At 40.1% G+C, this 17,956-nt stretch overlaps 1 protein-coding gene across 2 annotated transcripts in view; it reads left to right on the forward strand.

Annotated features, from left to right (window-relative positions):
• Positions 1-11,239, forward strand: part of LOC133653297 (solute carrier family 2, facilitated glucose transporter member 1-like) — a 54,187-nt gene extending 42,948 nt beyond the window's left edge. For both annotated transcript variants that reach the window (XM_062052434.1, XM_062052435.1), the window contains 4 exons: positions 1,073-1,177; positions 1,818-1,919; positions 8,195-8,398; positions 10,352-11,239. In XM_062052434.1, the coding sequence (XP_061908418.1) occupies positions 1,073-1,177; positions 1,818-1,919; positions 8,195-8,398; positions 10,352-10,555 (615 nt within the window). In that variant the 3' untranslated portion in view covers positions 10,556-11,239. The remainder of the gene's footprint in view (positions 1-1,072; positions 1,178-1,817; positions 1,920-8,194; positions 8,399-10,351) is intronic.
• Positions 11,240-17,956: the final 6,717 nt, after the last annotated feature.

Consider the following 17,956-nt stretch of genomic DNA (forward strand, 5'->3'; position numbering starts at 1 on the left):
ACCAGTGGCCTGTAACAGCAGAGTGAAAGTAAATACCAGTGGTCTGTAACAGCAGAGTGAAAGTAAATACCAGTGGCCTGTAACAGCAGAGTGAAAGTAAATACCAGTGGTCTGTAACAGCAGAGTGGAAGTAAATACCAGTGGCCTGTAACAGCAGAGTGAAAGTAAATACCTTTGGCCTGTAACAGCAGAGTGAAAGTAAATACCAGTGGCCTGTAACAGCAGAGTGAAAGTAAATACCAGTGGCCTGTAACAGCAGAGTGAAAGTAAATACCAGTGGTCTGTAACAGCAGAGTGAAAGTAAATACCAGTGGCCTGTAACAGCAGAGTGAAAGTAAATACCAGTGGTCTGTAACAGCAGAGTGGAAGTAAATACCAGTGGCCTGTAACAGCAGAGTGAAAGTAAATACCTTTGGCCTGTAACAGCAGAGTGAAAGTAAATACCAGTGGCCTGTAACAGCAGAGTGAAAGTAAATACCAGTGGTCTGTAACAGCAGAGTGAAAGTAAATACCAGTGGCCTGTAACAGCAGAGTGAAAGTAAATACCAGTGGTCTGTAACAGCAGAGTGAAAGTAAATACCATTGGCCTGTAACAGCAGAGTGAAAGTAAATGCCAGTGGCCTGTAACAGCAGAGTGAAAGTAAATACCAGTGGCCTGTAACAGCAGAGTGAAAGTAAATACCAGTGGCCTGTAACAGCAGAGTGAAAGTAAATACCAGTGGCCTGTAACAGCAGAGTGAAAGTAAATACCAGTGGCCTGTAACAGCAGAGTGAAAGTAAATACCAGTGGTCTGTAACAGCAGAGTGAAAGTAAATACCAGTGGTCTGTAACAGCAGAGTGAAAGTAAATACCAGTGGCCTGTAACAGCAGAGTGAAAGTAAATACCAGTGGCCTGTAACAGCAGAGTGAAAGTAAATACCAGTGGTCTGTAACAGCAGAGTGAAAGTAAATACCAGTGGTCTGTAACAGCAGAGTGAAAGTAAATACCAGTGGTCTGTAACAGCAGAGTGAAAGTAAATACCAGTGGTCTGTAACAGCAAAGTAAATACCAGTCTTCATGTCCTCCTTCAGGTCTTCTATTATTCCACTGGAATCTTTGCCAGAGCGGGTGTGTCCCAGCCCGTCTACGCCACCATCGGAGCAGGAGTTGTCAACACCGCTTTTACCCTCCTGTCTGTGAGTATTTACCTTTACTTCATGTATACTCTGTGAGTATTTACCTTTACTTCATGTATACTCTGTGAGTATTTACCTTTACTTCATGTATACTCTGTGAGTATTTACCTTTACTTCATGTATACTCTGTGAGTATTTACCTTTACTTCATGTATACTCTGTGAGTGTTTACCTTTACTTCATGTATACTCTGTGAGTATTTACCTTTACTTCATGTATACTCTGTGAGTATTTACCTTTACTTCATGTATACTCTGTGAGTGTTTACCTTTACTTCATGTATACTCTGTGAGTATTTACCTTTACTTCATGTATACTCTGTGAGTATTTACCTTTACTTCATGTATACTCTGTGAGTATTTACCTTTACTTCATGTATACTCTGTGAGTATTTACCTTTACTTCATGTACACTCTGTGAGTATTTACCTTTACTTCATGTATACTCTGTGAGTATTTACCTTTACTTCATGTATACTCTGTGAGTGTTTACCTTTACTTCATGTATACTCTGTGAGTATTTACCTTTACTTCATGTATACTCTGTGAGTATTTACCTTTACTTCATGTACACTCTGTGAGTATTTGACATAAAGTTCATGTCAGGATGTTGCTAATGTTGTGTTGTGTCTGTGGTGCAGTTGTTTGTGGTGGAGCACACGGGCAGAAGACCGCTACACCTCACGGGTTTGATGGGAATGGCCGTTTGTGCGCTGGTTCTCACTCTGGCCATGGCCTTGTTGGTAAGGACTATTTACCTTCTACTACTTTGTTGGTAAGGACTATTTGCCTTATACTACTTTGTTGGTAAGGACTATTTGCCTTCTACTACTTTGTTGGTAAGGACTATTTGCCTTCTACTACTTTGTTGGTAAGGACTATTTGCCTTCTACTACTTTGTTGGTAAGGACTATTTGCCTTCTACTACTTTGTTGGTAAGGACTATTTGCCTTCTACTACTTTGTTGGTAAGGACTATTTGCCCTCTACTACTTTGTTGGTAAGGACTATTTACCTTCTACTACTTTGTTGGTAAGGACTATTTGCCTTCTACTACTTTGTTGGTAAGGACTATTTGCCTTCTACTACTTTGTTGGTAAGGACTATTTGCCTTCTACTACTTTGTTGGTAAGGACTATTTGCCTTCTACTACTTTGACATTGTGCCAAAATACACCAGCTGGGTCATCCTACAAAACATTTTTACTTTTTGACCAAAATATAGTTTTTGTAAAGCATGTCTGTGATCATAATAACGACTCTTCCTATCTTTTACTTTTTGACCCAAAATGTTGCAAAAATATTTTGTATCGGTTATGGGACACCCACTTTCTCGATCTTTTAGTTTTACACCAAAAAAAGTGTGAATATATTACCCCAGTTTTACCATCTGGGTTATCGTACCAGTTTAACCGTCTGGGTAATCGTACCAGTTTAACCGTCTGGGTTATCGTACCAGTTTAACCGTCTGGGTAATCGTACCAGTTTAACCGTCTGGGTTATCGTACCAGTTTAACCGTCTGGGTTATCGTACCAGTTTAACCGTCTGGGTTATCGTACCAGTTTAACCATCTGGGTTATCGTACCAGTTTAACCATCTGGGTTATCGTACCAGTTTAACCATCTGGGTTATCGTACCAGTTAAACCATCTGGGTTATTGTACCAGTTTAAACATCTGGGTTATTGTACCAGTTTAACCATCTGGGTTATCGTACCAGTTTAAACATCTGGGTTATCGTACCAGTTCAACCATCTGGGTTATCATACCAGTTTAACCATCTGGGTTATTGTACCAGTTTAACCATCTGGGTTGTCGTACCAGTTAAACCATCTGGGTTATCGTACCAGTTTAACCATCTGGGTTATTGTACCAGTTTAACCATCTGGGTTATCGTACCAGTTAAACCATCTGAGTTATCGTACCAGTTAAACCATCTGGGTTATCGTACCAGTTTAACCATCTGGGTTATTGTACCAGTTTAAACATCTGGGTTATCGTACCAGTTTAACCATCTGGGTTATTGTACCAGTTTAACCATCTGGGTTATTGTACCAGTTTAAACATCTGGGTTATCGTACCAGTTTAACCATCTGGGTTATTGTACCAGTTTAACCATCTGTGTTATGTTGCGTCTGACCAGTCTTCCCTCTCAGGGAATTAAAGTCACTGGTCAATCCCAAGTTCTTTAGATGACATATATGCTGAGTAAAAAGGACCATCAAGACAGAATAGGAATATTATCAAGTTTTACTAAAGCTTTAGGAGACCAGTCCACACAAATGTGGTCATACCGGCATCTGGAATTGGTGTAACATTCAAACAGGAAGAGACAACATATTGAATACGAAAACAGCCCAAGAAGGAATACGGCCTCATTGTTGGAATACAGATAAGATAGAAAGAGAGTACTCCAACCCCTCAAGACACTACACAGGCAAAGAGAGACAAGTATACAGAGTATAAATGGAAAAATACTTTAAACATGACTATTGTTAAAGAAAGAACTCTTAAACATATCTGCATTCTCCACGGTTATCGTACAACCCACTTTTCATGTTTTCCATTTTTTGGAGAGACAAAAAGTACCAAAACGTTGCCCCAGTTTTTGTACGCAATCTCAGTTCTTGTAGGACCCACATCTCATGTTGCAGTTTTCAACCAAAGATTTTGCCTACATTTTGCCCTGTTTTTTGTCTACTGTATTAATTCTCTACGACCCACTTTTCATATATTCTGCTTTTAGAGCAGGAAAGTAGTGAAAAGGTGTGCCTGAGAAGTAGTGAAAAGGTGTGCCTGAGAAGTAGTGAAAAGGTGTGCCTGAGAAGTAGTGAAAAGGTGTGCCTGAGAAGTAGTGAAAAGTTGTGGCTGAGAAGTAGTGAAAAGGTGTGTTCTGAGAAGTAGTGAAAAGGTGTGGCTGAGAAGTAGTGAAAAGGTGGTGCCTGAGAAGTAGTGAAAAGGTGTGGCTGAGAAGTAGTGAAAAGGTGTGGCTGCGAAGTAGTGAAAAGGTGTGGCTGAGAAGTAGTGAAAAGGTGTGGCTGAGAAGTAGTGAAAAGGTGTGCTGAGAAGTAGTGAAAAGGTGTGCCTGAGAAGTAGTGAAAAGGTGTGCCTGAGAAGTAGTGAAAAGGTGTGGCTGAGAAGTAGTGAAAAGGTGTGCATGAGAAGTAGTGAAAAGGTTGTGGCTGAGAAGTAGTGAAAAGGTGTGCCTGAGAAGTAGTGAAAAGGTGTGGCTGAGAAGTAGTGAAAAGGTGTGGCTGAGAAGTAGTGAAAAGGTGTGGCTGAGAAGTAGTGAAAAGGTGTGCATGAGAAGTAGTGAAAAGGTGTGGCTGAGAAGTAGTGAAAAGGTGTGGCTGAGAAGTAGTGAAAAGGTGTGGGCTGAGAAGTAGTGAAAAGGTGTGGCTGAGAAGTAGTGAAAAGGTGTGCCTGAGAAGTAGTGAAAAGGTGTGTGGCTGAGAAGTAGTTAAAAGGTGTGGCTGAGAAGTAGTGAAAAGGTGTGGCTGAGAAGTAGTGAAAAGGTGTGTCTGAGAAGTAGTGAAAAGGTGTGCCTGAGAAGTAGTGAAAAGGTGTGCCTGAGAAGTAGTGAAAAGGTGTGGCTGAGAAGTAGTGAAAAGGTGTGCCTGAGAAGTAGTGAAAAGGTGTGGCTGAGAAGTAGTGAAAAGGTGTGCCTGAGAAGTAGTGAAAAGGTGTGTCTGAGAGGTAGTGAAAAGGTGTGCCTGAGAAGTAGTGAAAAGGTGTGGCTGAGAAGTAGTGAAAAGGTGTGCCTGAGAAGTAGTGAAAAGGTGTGCTGAGAAGTAGTGAAAAGGTTGTGGCTGAGAAGTAGTGAAAAGGTGTGGCTGAGAAGTAGTGAAAAGGTGTGCCTGAGAAGTAGTGAAAAGGTGTGGCTGAGAAGTAGTGAAAAGGTGTGGCTGAGAAGTAGTGAAAAGGTGTGGCTGAGAAGTAGTGAAAAGGTGTGGCTGAGAAGTAGTGAAAAGGTGTGGCTGAGAAGTAGTGAAAAGGTGTGCCTGAGAAGTAGTGAAAAGGTGTGCCTGAGAAGTAGTGAAAAGGAAGGTGTGGCCTGAGAAGTAGTGAAAAGGTGTGCCTGAGAAGTAGTGAAAAGGTGTGCATGAGAAGTAGTGAAAAGGTGTGGCTGAGAAGTAGTGAAAAGGTGTGCCTGAGAAGTAGTGAAAAGGTGTGGCTGAGAAGTAGTGAAAAGGTGTGGCTGAGAAGTAGTGAAAAGGTGTGGCTGAGAAGTAGTGAAAAGGTTGTGCTGAGAAGTAGTGAAAAGGTGTGGCTGAGAAGTAGTGAAAAGGTGTGCCTGAGAAGTAGTGAAAAAGGTGTGGCCTGAGAAGTAGTGAAAAGGTGTGCCTGAGAAGTAGTGAAAAGGTGTGGCTGAGAAGTAGTGAAAAGGTGTGCCTGAGAAGTAGTGAAAAGGTGTGGCTGAGAAGTAGTGAAAAGGTGTGGCTGAGAAGTAGTGAAAAGGTGTTGCCTGAGAAGTAGTGAAAAGGTGTGCCTGAGAAGTAGTGAAAAGGTTGTGGCTGAGAAGTAGTGAAAAGGTGTGTGCTGAGAAGTAGTGAAAAGGTGTGCCTGAGAAGTAGTGAAAAGGTGTGCTGAGAAGTAGTGAAAAGGTGTGTGCTGAGAAGTAGTGAAAAGGTGTGGCTGAGAAGTAGTGAAAAGGTGTGGCCTGAGAAGTAGTGAAAAGGTGTGCTGAGAAGTAGTGAAAAGGTGGCTGAGGTAGTGAAAGGTGTGCTGAGAAGTAGTGAAAAGGTGTGCCTGAGAAGTAGTGAAAAGGTGTGGCTGAGAAGTAGTGAAAAGGTGTGTCTGAGAAGTAGTGAAAAGGTGTGCTGAGAAGTAGTGAAAGGTGTGGCCTGAGAAGTAGTGAAAAGGTGTGGCTGAGAAGTAGTGAAAAGTTAGTGTGTCCTGAGAAGCTAGTGAAAAGGTTGTGGCTGAGAAGTAGTGAAAAGGTGTGCCTGAGAAGTAGTGAAAAAGTGTGCTGAGACGTATGAAAAGGTGTGGCTGAGAAGTAGTGAAAAGGTGTGGCTGAGAAGTAGTGAAAAGGTGTGGCTGAGAAGTAGTGAAAAGGTAGTGCCTGAGAAGTGTGCCTGAGAAGTAGTGAAAAGGTGTGCCTGAGAAGTAGTGAAAAGGTGTGGCTGAGAAGTAGTGAAAAGGTGTGCATGAGAAGTAGTGAAAAGGTGTGGCTGAGAAGTAGTGAAAAGGTGTGCCTGAGAAGTAGTGAAAAGGTGTGGCTGAGAAGTAGTGAAAAGGTGTGGCTGAGAAGTAGTGAAAAGGTGTGGCTGAGAAGTAGTGAAAAGGTGTGCATGAGAAGTAGTGAAAAGGTGTGGCTGAGAAGTAGTGAAAAGGTGTGCCTGAGAAGTAGTGAAAAGGTGTGGCTGAGAAGTAGTGAAAAGGTGTGCATGAGAAGTAGTGAAAAGGTGTGGCTGAGAAGTAGTGAAAAGGTGTGCCTGAGAAGTAGTGAAAAGGTGTGGCTGAGAAGTAGTGAAAAGGTGTGGCTGAGAAGTAGTGAAAAGGTGTGCCTGAGAAGTAGTGAAAAGGTGTGGCTGAGAAGTAGTGAAAAGGTGTGGCTGAGAAGTAGTGAAAAGGTGTGGCTGAGAAGTAGTGAAAAGGTGTGGCTGAGAAGTAGTGAAAAGGTGTGTCTGAGAAGTAGTGAAAAGGTGTGGCTGAGAAGTAGTGAAAAGGTGTGCCTGAGAAGTAGTGAAAAGGTGTGGCTGAGAAGTAGTGAAAAGGTGTGCCTGAGAAGTAGTGAAAAGGTGTGGCTGAGAAGTAGTGAAAAGGTGTGCCTGAGAAGTAGTGAAAAGGTGTGTCTGAGCGGTAGTGAAAAGGTGTGCCTGAGAAGTAGTGAAAAGGTGTGCCTGAGAAGTAGTGAAAAGGTGTGGCTGAGAAGTAGTGAAAAGGTGTGTCTGAGAAGTAGTGAAAAGGTGTGCCTGAGAAGTAGTGAAAAGGTGTGTCCGAGAAGTAGTGAAAAGGTGTGGCTGAGAAGTACTGAAAAGGTGTGGCTGAGAAGTAGTGAAAAGGTGTGGCTGAGAAGTAGTGAAAAGGTGTGGCTGAGAAGTAGTGAAAAGGTGTGCCTGAGAAGTAGTGAAAAGGTGTGGCTGAGAAGTAGTGAAAAGGTGTGGCTGAGAAGTAGTGAAAAGGTGTGTCTGAGAAGTAGTGAAAAGGTGTGTCTGAGAAGTAGTGAAAAGGTGTGGCTGAGAAGTAGTGAAAAGGTGTGGCTGAGCAGTAGTGAAAAGGTGTGTCTGAGAAGTAGTGAAAAGGTGTGGCTGAGAAGTAGTGAAAAGGTGTGTCTGAGAAGTAGTGAAAAGGTGTGTCTGAGAAGTAGTGAAAAGGTGTGTCTGAGAAGTAGTGAAAAGGTGTGGCTGAGAAGTAGTGAAAAGGTGTGTCTGAGAAGTAGTGAAAAGGTGTGTCTGAGAAGTAGTGAAAAGGTGTGCCTGAGAAGTAGTGAAAAGGTGTGGCTGAGAAGTAGTGAAAAGGTGTGGCTGAGAAGTAGTGAAAAGGTGTGGCTGAGAAGTAGTGAAAAGGTGTGGCTGAGAAGTAGTGAAAAGGTGTGCCTGAGCAGTAGTGAAAAGGTGTGCCTGAGCGGTAGTGAAAAGGTGTGTCTGAGCGGTAGTGAAAAGGTGTGTCTGAGAAGTAGTGAAAAGGTGTGGCTGAGAAGTAGTGAAAAGGTGTGCCTGAGAAGTAGTGAAAAGGTGTGCCTGAGCAGTAGTGAAAAGGTGTGCCTGAGCGGTAGTGAAAAGGTGTGTCTGAGCGGTAGTGAAAAGGTGTGTCTGAGAAGTAGTGAAAAGGTGTGTCTGAGCGGTAGTGAAAAGGTGTGTCTGAGCAGTAGTGAAAAGGTGTGTCTGAGCAGTAGTGAAAAGGTGTGTCTGAGCGGTAGTGAAAAGGTGTGTCTGAGCGGTAGTGAAAAGGTGTGTCTGAGCGGTAGTGAAAAGGTGTGTCTGAGCGGTAGTGAAAAGGTGTGTCTGAGTGGTAGTGAAAAGGTGTGTCTGAGCGGTAGTGAAAAGGTGTGTCTGAGCAGGTGTTTGTGTGTCAGGATCATCACAGCTGGATGTCCTACGTGAGCATCGTGGCCATCTTGGGCTTGGTGGCCTTCTTTGAGGTCGGCCCTGGTCCCATCCCGTGGTTCATAGTGGCAGAGCTCTTCAGTCAGGGGCCCCGACCTGCCGCCTTCGCCATCGCCGGCTTCTGCAACTGGTCGGCTAATTTCTTAGTGGGCATGAGCTTCCCGTACGTGGAGGTAAGTCCAAGTCCGAGGCAACTCTGGCATCTTGTCTCGCTCACAGGAGCAACTCAACTTTGGTGGTCGTCAAATCAATTTAGTGCTGACAAAAAAGGTGAAAACTTGCTCAGATTGTGCAGTTTTTGTGTTGCTTTCACGTTTATTGTCAGATTTGATGAAAGGTCAAGCAGCAAAATAAATGACGTGTTTACTGAAAATAAATACTAACCCCGTTTCCATATGAGTTGGGAAATGGTGTTAGATGTAAATATAAACAGAATACAATGATTTGCAAATCCTTTTCAAGCCATATTCAGTTGAATATGCTACAAAGACAACATATTTCATGTTCTAACTCATAAACTTGATTTTTTGTTGCAATTAATCATTAACTTTATAATTTGATGGCAGCAACACGTGACAAAGAAGTTGGGAAAGGTGGCAATAAATACTGATCAAGTTGAGGAATGCTCATCAAAGACTTATTTGGAACATCCCACAGGTGAACAGGCTAATTGGGAACAGGTGGGTGCCATGATTGGGTATAAAAGCAGCTTCCATGAAATGCTCAGTCATTCACAAACAAGGACGGGGCGAGGGTCACCACTTTGTCAACAAATGCCTGAGCAAATTGTTGAACAACAACATTTCTCAACAAGGAATTTAGGGATTTCACCATCTACGCTCCGTAATATCATCAAAGGGTTCAGAGAATGTGGAGAAATCACTGCAGGTAAGCAGCTAAGCACATGACCTTCCATCCCTCAGGCTGTACTGCATCAACAAGCCACATCAGTGTGTAAAGGATATCACCGCATGGAACGCTTCAGAAAGCCACTGTCAGTAACTACAGTTGGTCGCTACATCTGTAAGTGCAAGTTAAAACTCTCCTATGCAAGGCCAAAACCGTTTATCAACAACACCCAGAAACGCCGTCGGCTTGGCTGGGCCTGAGCTCATCTAAGATGGACTGATGCAAAGTGGAAAAGTGTTCTGTGGTCTGACGAGTCCACATTTCAAATTGTTTTTGGAAACTGTGGACGTCGTGTCCTCCGGACCAAAGAAGAAAAGAACCATCCGGATTGTTCTAGGGTGAAAGTGTAAAAGGCAGCATGTGTGATGGTATGGGGGTGTATTAGTGGTCAAGACATGTTCTAGGGTGAAAGTGTAAAAGGCAGCATGTGTGATGGTATGGGGGTGTATTAGTGGTCAAGACATGTTCTAGGGTGAAAGTGTAAAAGGCAGCATGTGTGATGGTATGGGGGTGTATTAGTGGTCAAGACATGTTCTAGGGTGAAAGTGTAAGAGGCAGCATGTGTGATGGTATGGGGGTGTATTAGTGCCCAAGACATGGGTAACTTACACATCTGTGAAGGCACCATTAATGCTGAAAGGTACATACAGCTTTTGGAGCAACATATGTTGCCATCCAAGCAACATTACCATGGACGCCCCTGCTTATTTCAGCAAGACAATGCCAAGCCAGGTGTTACAACAGCCTGTTGAACAACTTAAGCTGTACATCAAGCAAGAATGGGAAAGAATTCCACTTCAAAAATGTGTCTCCTCACTTCCCAAACCTTTACTGAGTGTTGTTAAAAGGAAAGGCCATGTAACACAGTGGTGAACATGCCCTTTCACAACTACTTTGGCACGTGTTGCAGCCATGAAATTCTAAGTTAATTATTATTTGCAAAAAAAAAACTAAAGTTTATGAGTTTGAACATGAAATATGTTGTCTTTGTAGCATATTCAACTGAATATGGCTTGAAAAGGATTTGCAAATCATTGTATTCTGTTTATATTTACATCTAACACCATTTCCCAACTCATATGGAAACGGGGTTTGTATGTAACATTATTACTATTATGAATAAATACATAACATTATTGCTATTATTATGAATGTTATGTATAAGATGGTGATAATAAGTACTACTACTAATAATGTGAGTTGTGGTGTCCCTGCAGCAAGTGTGTGGTGCTTACGTCTTCATCATCTTCAGCATCCTCCTGCTGCTCTTCTTTGTCTTCACATACTTCAAAGTTCCCGAGACTAAAGGACGAACCTTTGAGCAGATTTCAGCAGGTTTCCTCCATCAGTCGGCAGACAAATACTCACCTTCACAACACTTCAGCACGCTGGGGGGGGGAGGTCACGACCCTGACCTGTGACACGTGACCTTTGGGGGTCAATGTTGGCTGTCATTGACTGCAAACTATCAGAGTGAGGAAAGTCATGTGATCAACTGGCAAGAACATGAAACATACATACATACATGTCCTTTAACTGGCAAGAACATGAAACATACATACATACATGTCCTTTAACTGGCAAGAACATGAAACATACATACATACATGTCCTTTAACTGGCAAGAACATGAAACATAAAGCCAGCAGACGCTGATACATACATACATACATGTCCTTTAACTGGCAAGAACATGAAACATACATACATACATGTCCTTTAACTGGCAAGAACATGAAACATAAAGCCAGCAGACGCTGATACATACATACATACATGTCCTTTAACTGGCAAGAACATGAAACATACATACATACATGTCCTTTAACTGGCAAGAACATGAAACATACATACATACATGTCCTTTAACTGGCAAGAACATGAAACATAAAGCCAGCAGACGCTGATACATACATACATACATGTCCTTTAACTGGCAAGAACATTAAACATACATACATACATGTCCTTTAACTGGCAAGAACATGAAACATACATACATACATGTCCTTTAACTGGCAAGAACATTAAACATACATACATACATGTCCTTTAACTGGCAAGAACATGAAACATAAAGCCAGCAGACGCTGATACATACATACATACATGTCCTTTAACTGGCAAGAACATGAAACATACATACATACATGTCCTTTAACTGGCAAGAACATGAAACATACATACATACATGTCCTTTAACTGGCAAGAACATGAAACATAAAGCCAGCAGACGCTGATACATACATACATACATGTCCTTTAACTGGCAAGAACATTAAACATACATACATACATGTCCTTTAACTGGCAAGAACATGAAACATACATACATACATGTCCTTTAACTGGCAAGAACATTAAACATACATACATACATGTCCTTTAACTGGCAAGAACATGAAACATAAAGCCAGCAGACGCTGATACATACATACATACATACATGTCCTTTAACTGGCAAGAACATGAAACATACATACATACATGTCCTTTAACTGGCAAGAACATTAAACGTACATACATACATGTCCTTTAACTGGCAAGAACATGAAACATAAAGCCAGCAGACGCTGATACATACATACATACATACATGTCCTTTAACTGGCAAGAACATGAAACATACATACATACATGTCCTTTAACTGGCAAGAACATGAAACATACATACATACATGTCCTTTAACTGGCAAGAACATGATATATACATACATACATGTCCTTTAACTGGCAAGAACATGAAACATAAAGCCAGCAGACGCTGATACATACATACATACATACATGTCCTTTAACTGGCAAGAACATGAAACATACATACATACATGTCCTTTAACTGGCAAGAACATTAAACGTACATACATACATGTCCTTTAACTGGCAAGAACATGAAACATACATACATACATGTCCTTTAACTGGCAAGAACATGATATATACATACATACATGTCCTTTAACTGGCAAGAACATGATATATACATACATACATGTCCTTTAACTGGCAAGAACAGGATACATACATACATACATGTCCTTTAACTGGCAAGAACATGAAACATACATACATACATGTCCTTTAACTGGCAAGAACATTAAACGTACATACATACATGTCCTTTAACTGGCAAGAACATGAAACATACATACATACATGTCCTTTAACTGGCAAGAACATGATATATACATACATACATGTCCTTTAACTGGCAAGAACATGATATATACATACATACATGTCCTTTAACTGGCAAGAACAGGATACATACATACATACATGTCCTTTAACTGGCAAGAACAGGATACATACATACATACATGTCCTTTAACTGGCAAGAACATGAAACATACATACATACATGTACTTTAACTGGCAAGAACATGAACATACATGTTGATACATACATACATGTCCTTTAACTGACAAGAACAGGATACATACATACATACATGTCCTTTAACTGGCAAGAACAGGATACATACATACATACATGTCCTTTAACTGGCAAGAACAGGATACATACATACATACATGTCCTTTAACTGGCAAGAACAGGATACATACATACATACATGTCCTTTAACTGGCAAGAACAGGATACATACATACATACATGTCCTTTAACTGGCAAGAACAGGAAACATACATACATACATGTCCTTTAACTGGCAAGAACAGGATACATACATACATACATGTCCTTTAACTGGCAAGAACAGGATACATACATACATGTCCTTTAACTGGCAAGAACATGAAACATACATACATACATGTCCTTTAACTGGCAAGAACAGGTTACATACATACATACATGTCCTTTAACTGGCAAGAACATGAAACATACATACATACATGTCCTTTAACTGGCAAGAACAGGATACATACATACATACATGTCCTTTAACTGGCAAGAACAGGATACATACATACATACATGTCCTTTAACTGGCAAGAACAGGATACATACATACATACATGTCCTTTAACTGGCAAGAACATGAAACATACATACATACATGTCCTTTAACTGGCAAGAACATGAAACATACATACATACATGTCCTTTAACTGGCAAGAACATGAAACATACATACATACATGTCCTTTAACTGGCAAGAACATGAAACATAAAGCCAGCAGATGTTGATACATACATACATACATACATACATGTCCTTTAAAAGTGACTTGGAATCTACCTTGTAAAATATTGTATTTGTAAAATGAGACAACGTTGATAAGTCTAACGTTGGATCAACGTTGTTGTTGTTGGTAAATGACCACATCTCAATGTCAAATCAACGTCACAATCTGTCATTGAATAAATGTTGTCAACAAGCATGTTGTTTCTACCTGCTTCTGACCTCACTTTATGTATGTGATGATGTCATAACTTTATGTATGTCATGATGTCATAACTTTATGTATGTGATGATGTTATAACTTTATGTATGTCATGATGTCATATCTTTATGTATGTCATGATGTCATAACTTTATGTATGTCATGATGTCATAACTTTATGTATGTGATGATGTCATACTTTGTGTGATGATGTCATAACTTTATGTATGTCATGATGTCATAACTTTATGTATGTCATGTCATAACTTTATGTATGTGATGATGTCATAACTTTATGTATGTCATAACTTTATGTATGTGATGATGTCATAACTTTATGTATGTCATAACTTTATGTATGTGATGATGTCATAACTTTATGTATGTGATGATTTCATAACTTTATGTATGTGATGTCATAACTTTATGTATGTGATGATGTTATAACTTTATGTATGTGATGATGTCATAACTTTATGTATGTGATGATTTCATAACTTTATGTATGTGATGTCATAACTTTATGTATGTCATAACTTTATGTCATAACTTTATGTATGTCATGATGTCATAACTTTATGTATGTCATGTCATAACTTTATGTATGTGATGATGTCATAACTTTATGTATGTGATGTTATAACTTTATGTATGTGATGATGTTATAACTTTATGTATGTGATGATGTCATAACTTTATGTATGTCATGTCATAACTTTATGTATGTGATGATGTCATAACTTTATGTATGTGATGATGTTATAACTTTATGTATGTCATGATGTTATAACTTTATGTATGTCATGATGTCATAACTTTATGTATGTGATGATGTCATACAGTTCACTAACAATCAACACCTTCTAATAAAGTTACAAAGCATTTAGGCTCTTTATTGTTGTTGATCTTGTACTTATCTTTACTTTAGTCTTGCACTTATCTTTACTTTAGTCTTGCACTTATCTTTACTTTAGTCTTGCACTTATCTTTACTTTAGTCTTGCACTTATCTTTCCTTTAGTCTTGCACTTGTGAAAGTGAAATCCACACAATGCCAAATGTATAAGCTGTGATTGAAACAACATACTGAAATGTAATATACTATGTAAATATTAGCACTACACAAACATACGATACTATCATCAAAGAAATACTTGTGAGTGTTGAAAGTATTTGGATGGTGGAAATATGACTGGCAGCCATTTGAAGTCCTCAAAACATCCATTAAAACATTTTTTCCAGAAACATCTTACTATCAAATTGAAGCACTTTCCACCTTAATATTGAAGTATATAAACAAGTTGAAGAGTTCACTTATCTTTTCCAAGGCTGGTAAGAACTTCTCATTCCTCTCATAAACTGACTTCCTGGAATCGTCAACCCGGAAGTGTCTAAACAAATCAAGCGTAGTAATTTCCTCTGGCCAGCAGGTGTCAGTAAGAGTCTACAATCAAATGGGCGTAACAAACCTTGTATTTGTGTTGTAGAATATTGGTTGGGAAATGACCACATTTCAACGTCACAACCTGACATTGATTAAACCTTGTCAAAAAGTCAAAAACATGCTTTTCTCACTTTTCTTCCCGCCTTCCCGTGGGACTTGGCTGGGCGCGTTTTGGACATTTTGGGCATCCCGGGACTTGCGCGGCCGACATCGGGACTTGTGGGACTTGAACCCGGGTGTGATTTTTGAACATTTTTCTGACTTTTGCCGACTTTTCTCACTTTTCTTCCCGCCTTCCCGTGGGACTTGGCTGGGCACGTTTTGGACATTTTGGGCATCCCGGGACTTGCGCGGCCGACAGCGGGACTTGTGGGACTTGACGGGTGTGACTTTTTAACATTTTTCTGACTTTTGCACACTTTTCTCCCCGCCTTCCCATGCGACTTGGCTGGGCGTGTTTTGGACATTTTGGGCATCCCGGGACTTGTGAGACTGGAACCTGGGTAAGTATTTTGGACAAAATTGAGACTTTTGCCGACTTTTCTCACTTTTGTCTCTGCCTTCCTGTGCAACTTGGCTGGGCACATTTTGGGCATCCCGGGACTTGCACGGCCGACAGTGGGACTTGAACCCGGGTGTGACTTTTTAACATTTTTCTGACTTTTGCCGACTTTTCTCCCCGCCTTCTCATGCGACTTGGCTGGGCACGTTTTGGACATTTTGGGCATCCCGGGACTTGCGCGGCCGACATCGGGACTTGTGGGACTTGACGGGTGTGACTTTTTAACATTTTTCTGACTTTTGCCGACTTTTCTCCCCGCCTTCCCATGCGACTTGGCTGGGTGCGTTTTGGACATTTTGGGCATCCCGGGACTTGTGGGACTGGAACCCAGGTAGGTATCTTGGACAAAAATGTGACTTTTCTCCCTCTTCTCCCCACACATACACTCCATGCTGTATTTGTGTTGCTGAAGGTCAGGACCTAATTCAACAAGTTGTCAACGTGCTGCGATGTACACGTCCAGAAAGGTACCAGTCCTGTATCGGGTCACGGTACAGTTGAGACCACGACACACAGCAATTCAAAAGGAAAACTTTTTAAAAAGATAAAAATTGTAAGATTTACACATTTAAAAATAAAAAGAAAAAGATTTGTTTTTGTTTTTAAAAAAAGAACAAAGTAAAGGTTTTACTGTAACAAGAATATCAGGACAATAAGAGGAATTATGATTCGATGAATCCAATAACTAAAAATCTAACTGAATGATGATGTTTTCACAGTGTGCCCCAAAGTCAAGTGTGTACAAAATACTGTTAAATAATCAAAATAGATATTAATATGATATCGTTGTCGGCCTTGAGAAGTAGGAAGTTATCTGTATCGGTTGAAAAAAAAAAAAAAGGTATTGTGCGTCCTTAATAGGAAGATATGATGAAGGTGGTGTAGAATGAGGTATTGCACAATATGAAAACATATCTCTAGCCCCTTCCTGCTCCGCCACTGATAGGAATAATGACACATTTCCTTAGTAATCTTCAAAGCGTTAGTGCTACTTTCAAATCAAAGTAACTTCTGTTATTTTTGCACTAAAATATCATTGATTAATCAAATTATTGTTTTGAACAATTTCTATCCCATGAATTTGGTTGACAGCCCGTTATGTCACATTGTGTTGCTAGGCAGAATTCACTGGCCATTAATATCTGTAGTTTGACATGGCATACACCGCTTTCAAGTGTAGATAGATCTTTTAAAGGCTTACATAGATAGAAAGTGGTTTGATGGCGCTATCTGCAGGGGAAAGGGAGTGCTGCTGCTAGGAATCCAGCAGAGGGCGCTGTCTCACACGTCAATTCAGTCAACACTTTCCAGCAGGAAGATGTTTTGGAAGTGCAATATTATTTACTTATTGTTTATTCATCATTTGTACCATTTAATTGTATTCCTCCCTCCTTTCTTCAAACAAGCAAAAATACAATTAAATATAATTCTTTATGCACATAATTTGCTGCTCGCCATCAAAAAATAGTTCATTGGTAGAAAATGCAGGCCCACCATTACAAAACATTTTGTTGCACTTTTTGTAGCCGCATTACTATTTTTATACTTTTTAAATCAAACTTGAATTGATTTTTCAATTTAAATGAAAGAAATGGTTCAATACTTTGTTGCGCAATAGAACACATTTAACACAGCAATGAGAATAACTGGGGGAATTGACCATTATGTTCTTCTCAGTGGCGGAGCAGGAAGGGGCTAGGGATAATGCATTGGTGGTTTGTCCTGTCAGTCATTCATTGACGTTTTACGTGCGCTTTTTCACAGAAAGCCTAATAAGGCATGTTTGAGTTGTAGGGAGGGGCAGCCCTCACTAAGTGCTTCAAATGGAATTCATGTTTTATTTCATCTTTTCACATGAATACAAAAATGTAACAATATTTGGGCCCTGCAAAACATTGTGCTCAGGGCCCCAATTTAGCCAGATGTTCTCCCTCCATCCTTGTTTAAAGGCGCTCCTTCAGGAAAAGACATTCAACACGAAAAATGAAAGGAAGCCATTTATTGTGACCGGACAGCACAAATAAATAATATTTGTAAAAAATAAAAGAAGTTGACTTCAATCCTTCAGTTTGACCCCAGGGAACAAGCTTTATCAGTATCAGGCTTCACAACATGCTCAACATTTAACATCATTGATGAATAATTGTTTGATATATTGTGATCAATATCAATGTATTCTTCATTTTATTCTTCACTCTCAAACGATTCAAGTCGGTCAAAAAATGTTTATAGTTTATTTAAGGCTTGTAGTTTTTTTAACATTTCAGGCAAATTAATGCACCATAAAACTTCTGTGACTAAAAAAACTTTGTTGGGCCGCTTTGGGCTAAAAGAGTTTGGGCGGGGGCCGAAAGCAAGTAAAGTTATGTTGTGTGTACAGTACATACTATATCATATCATGTGTACAGTACATACTATATCATATCATGTGTACAGTACATACTGTATCATATCATGTGTACAGTAC

Source organism: Entelurus aequoreus, linkage group LG07, assembly GCF_033978785.1.
Source record: "Entelurus aequoreus isolate RoL-2023_Sb linkage group LG07, RoL_Eaeq_v1.1, whole genome shotgun sequence".
Lineage (NCBI taxonomy): Eukaryota > Metazoa > Chordata > Actinopteri > Syngnathiformes > Syngnathidae > Entelurus > Entelurus aequoreus.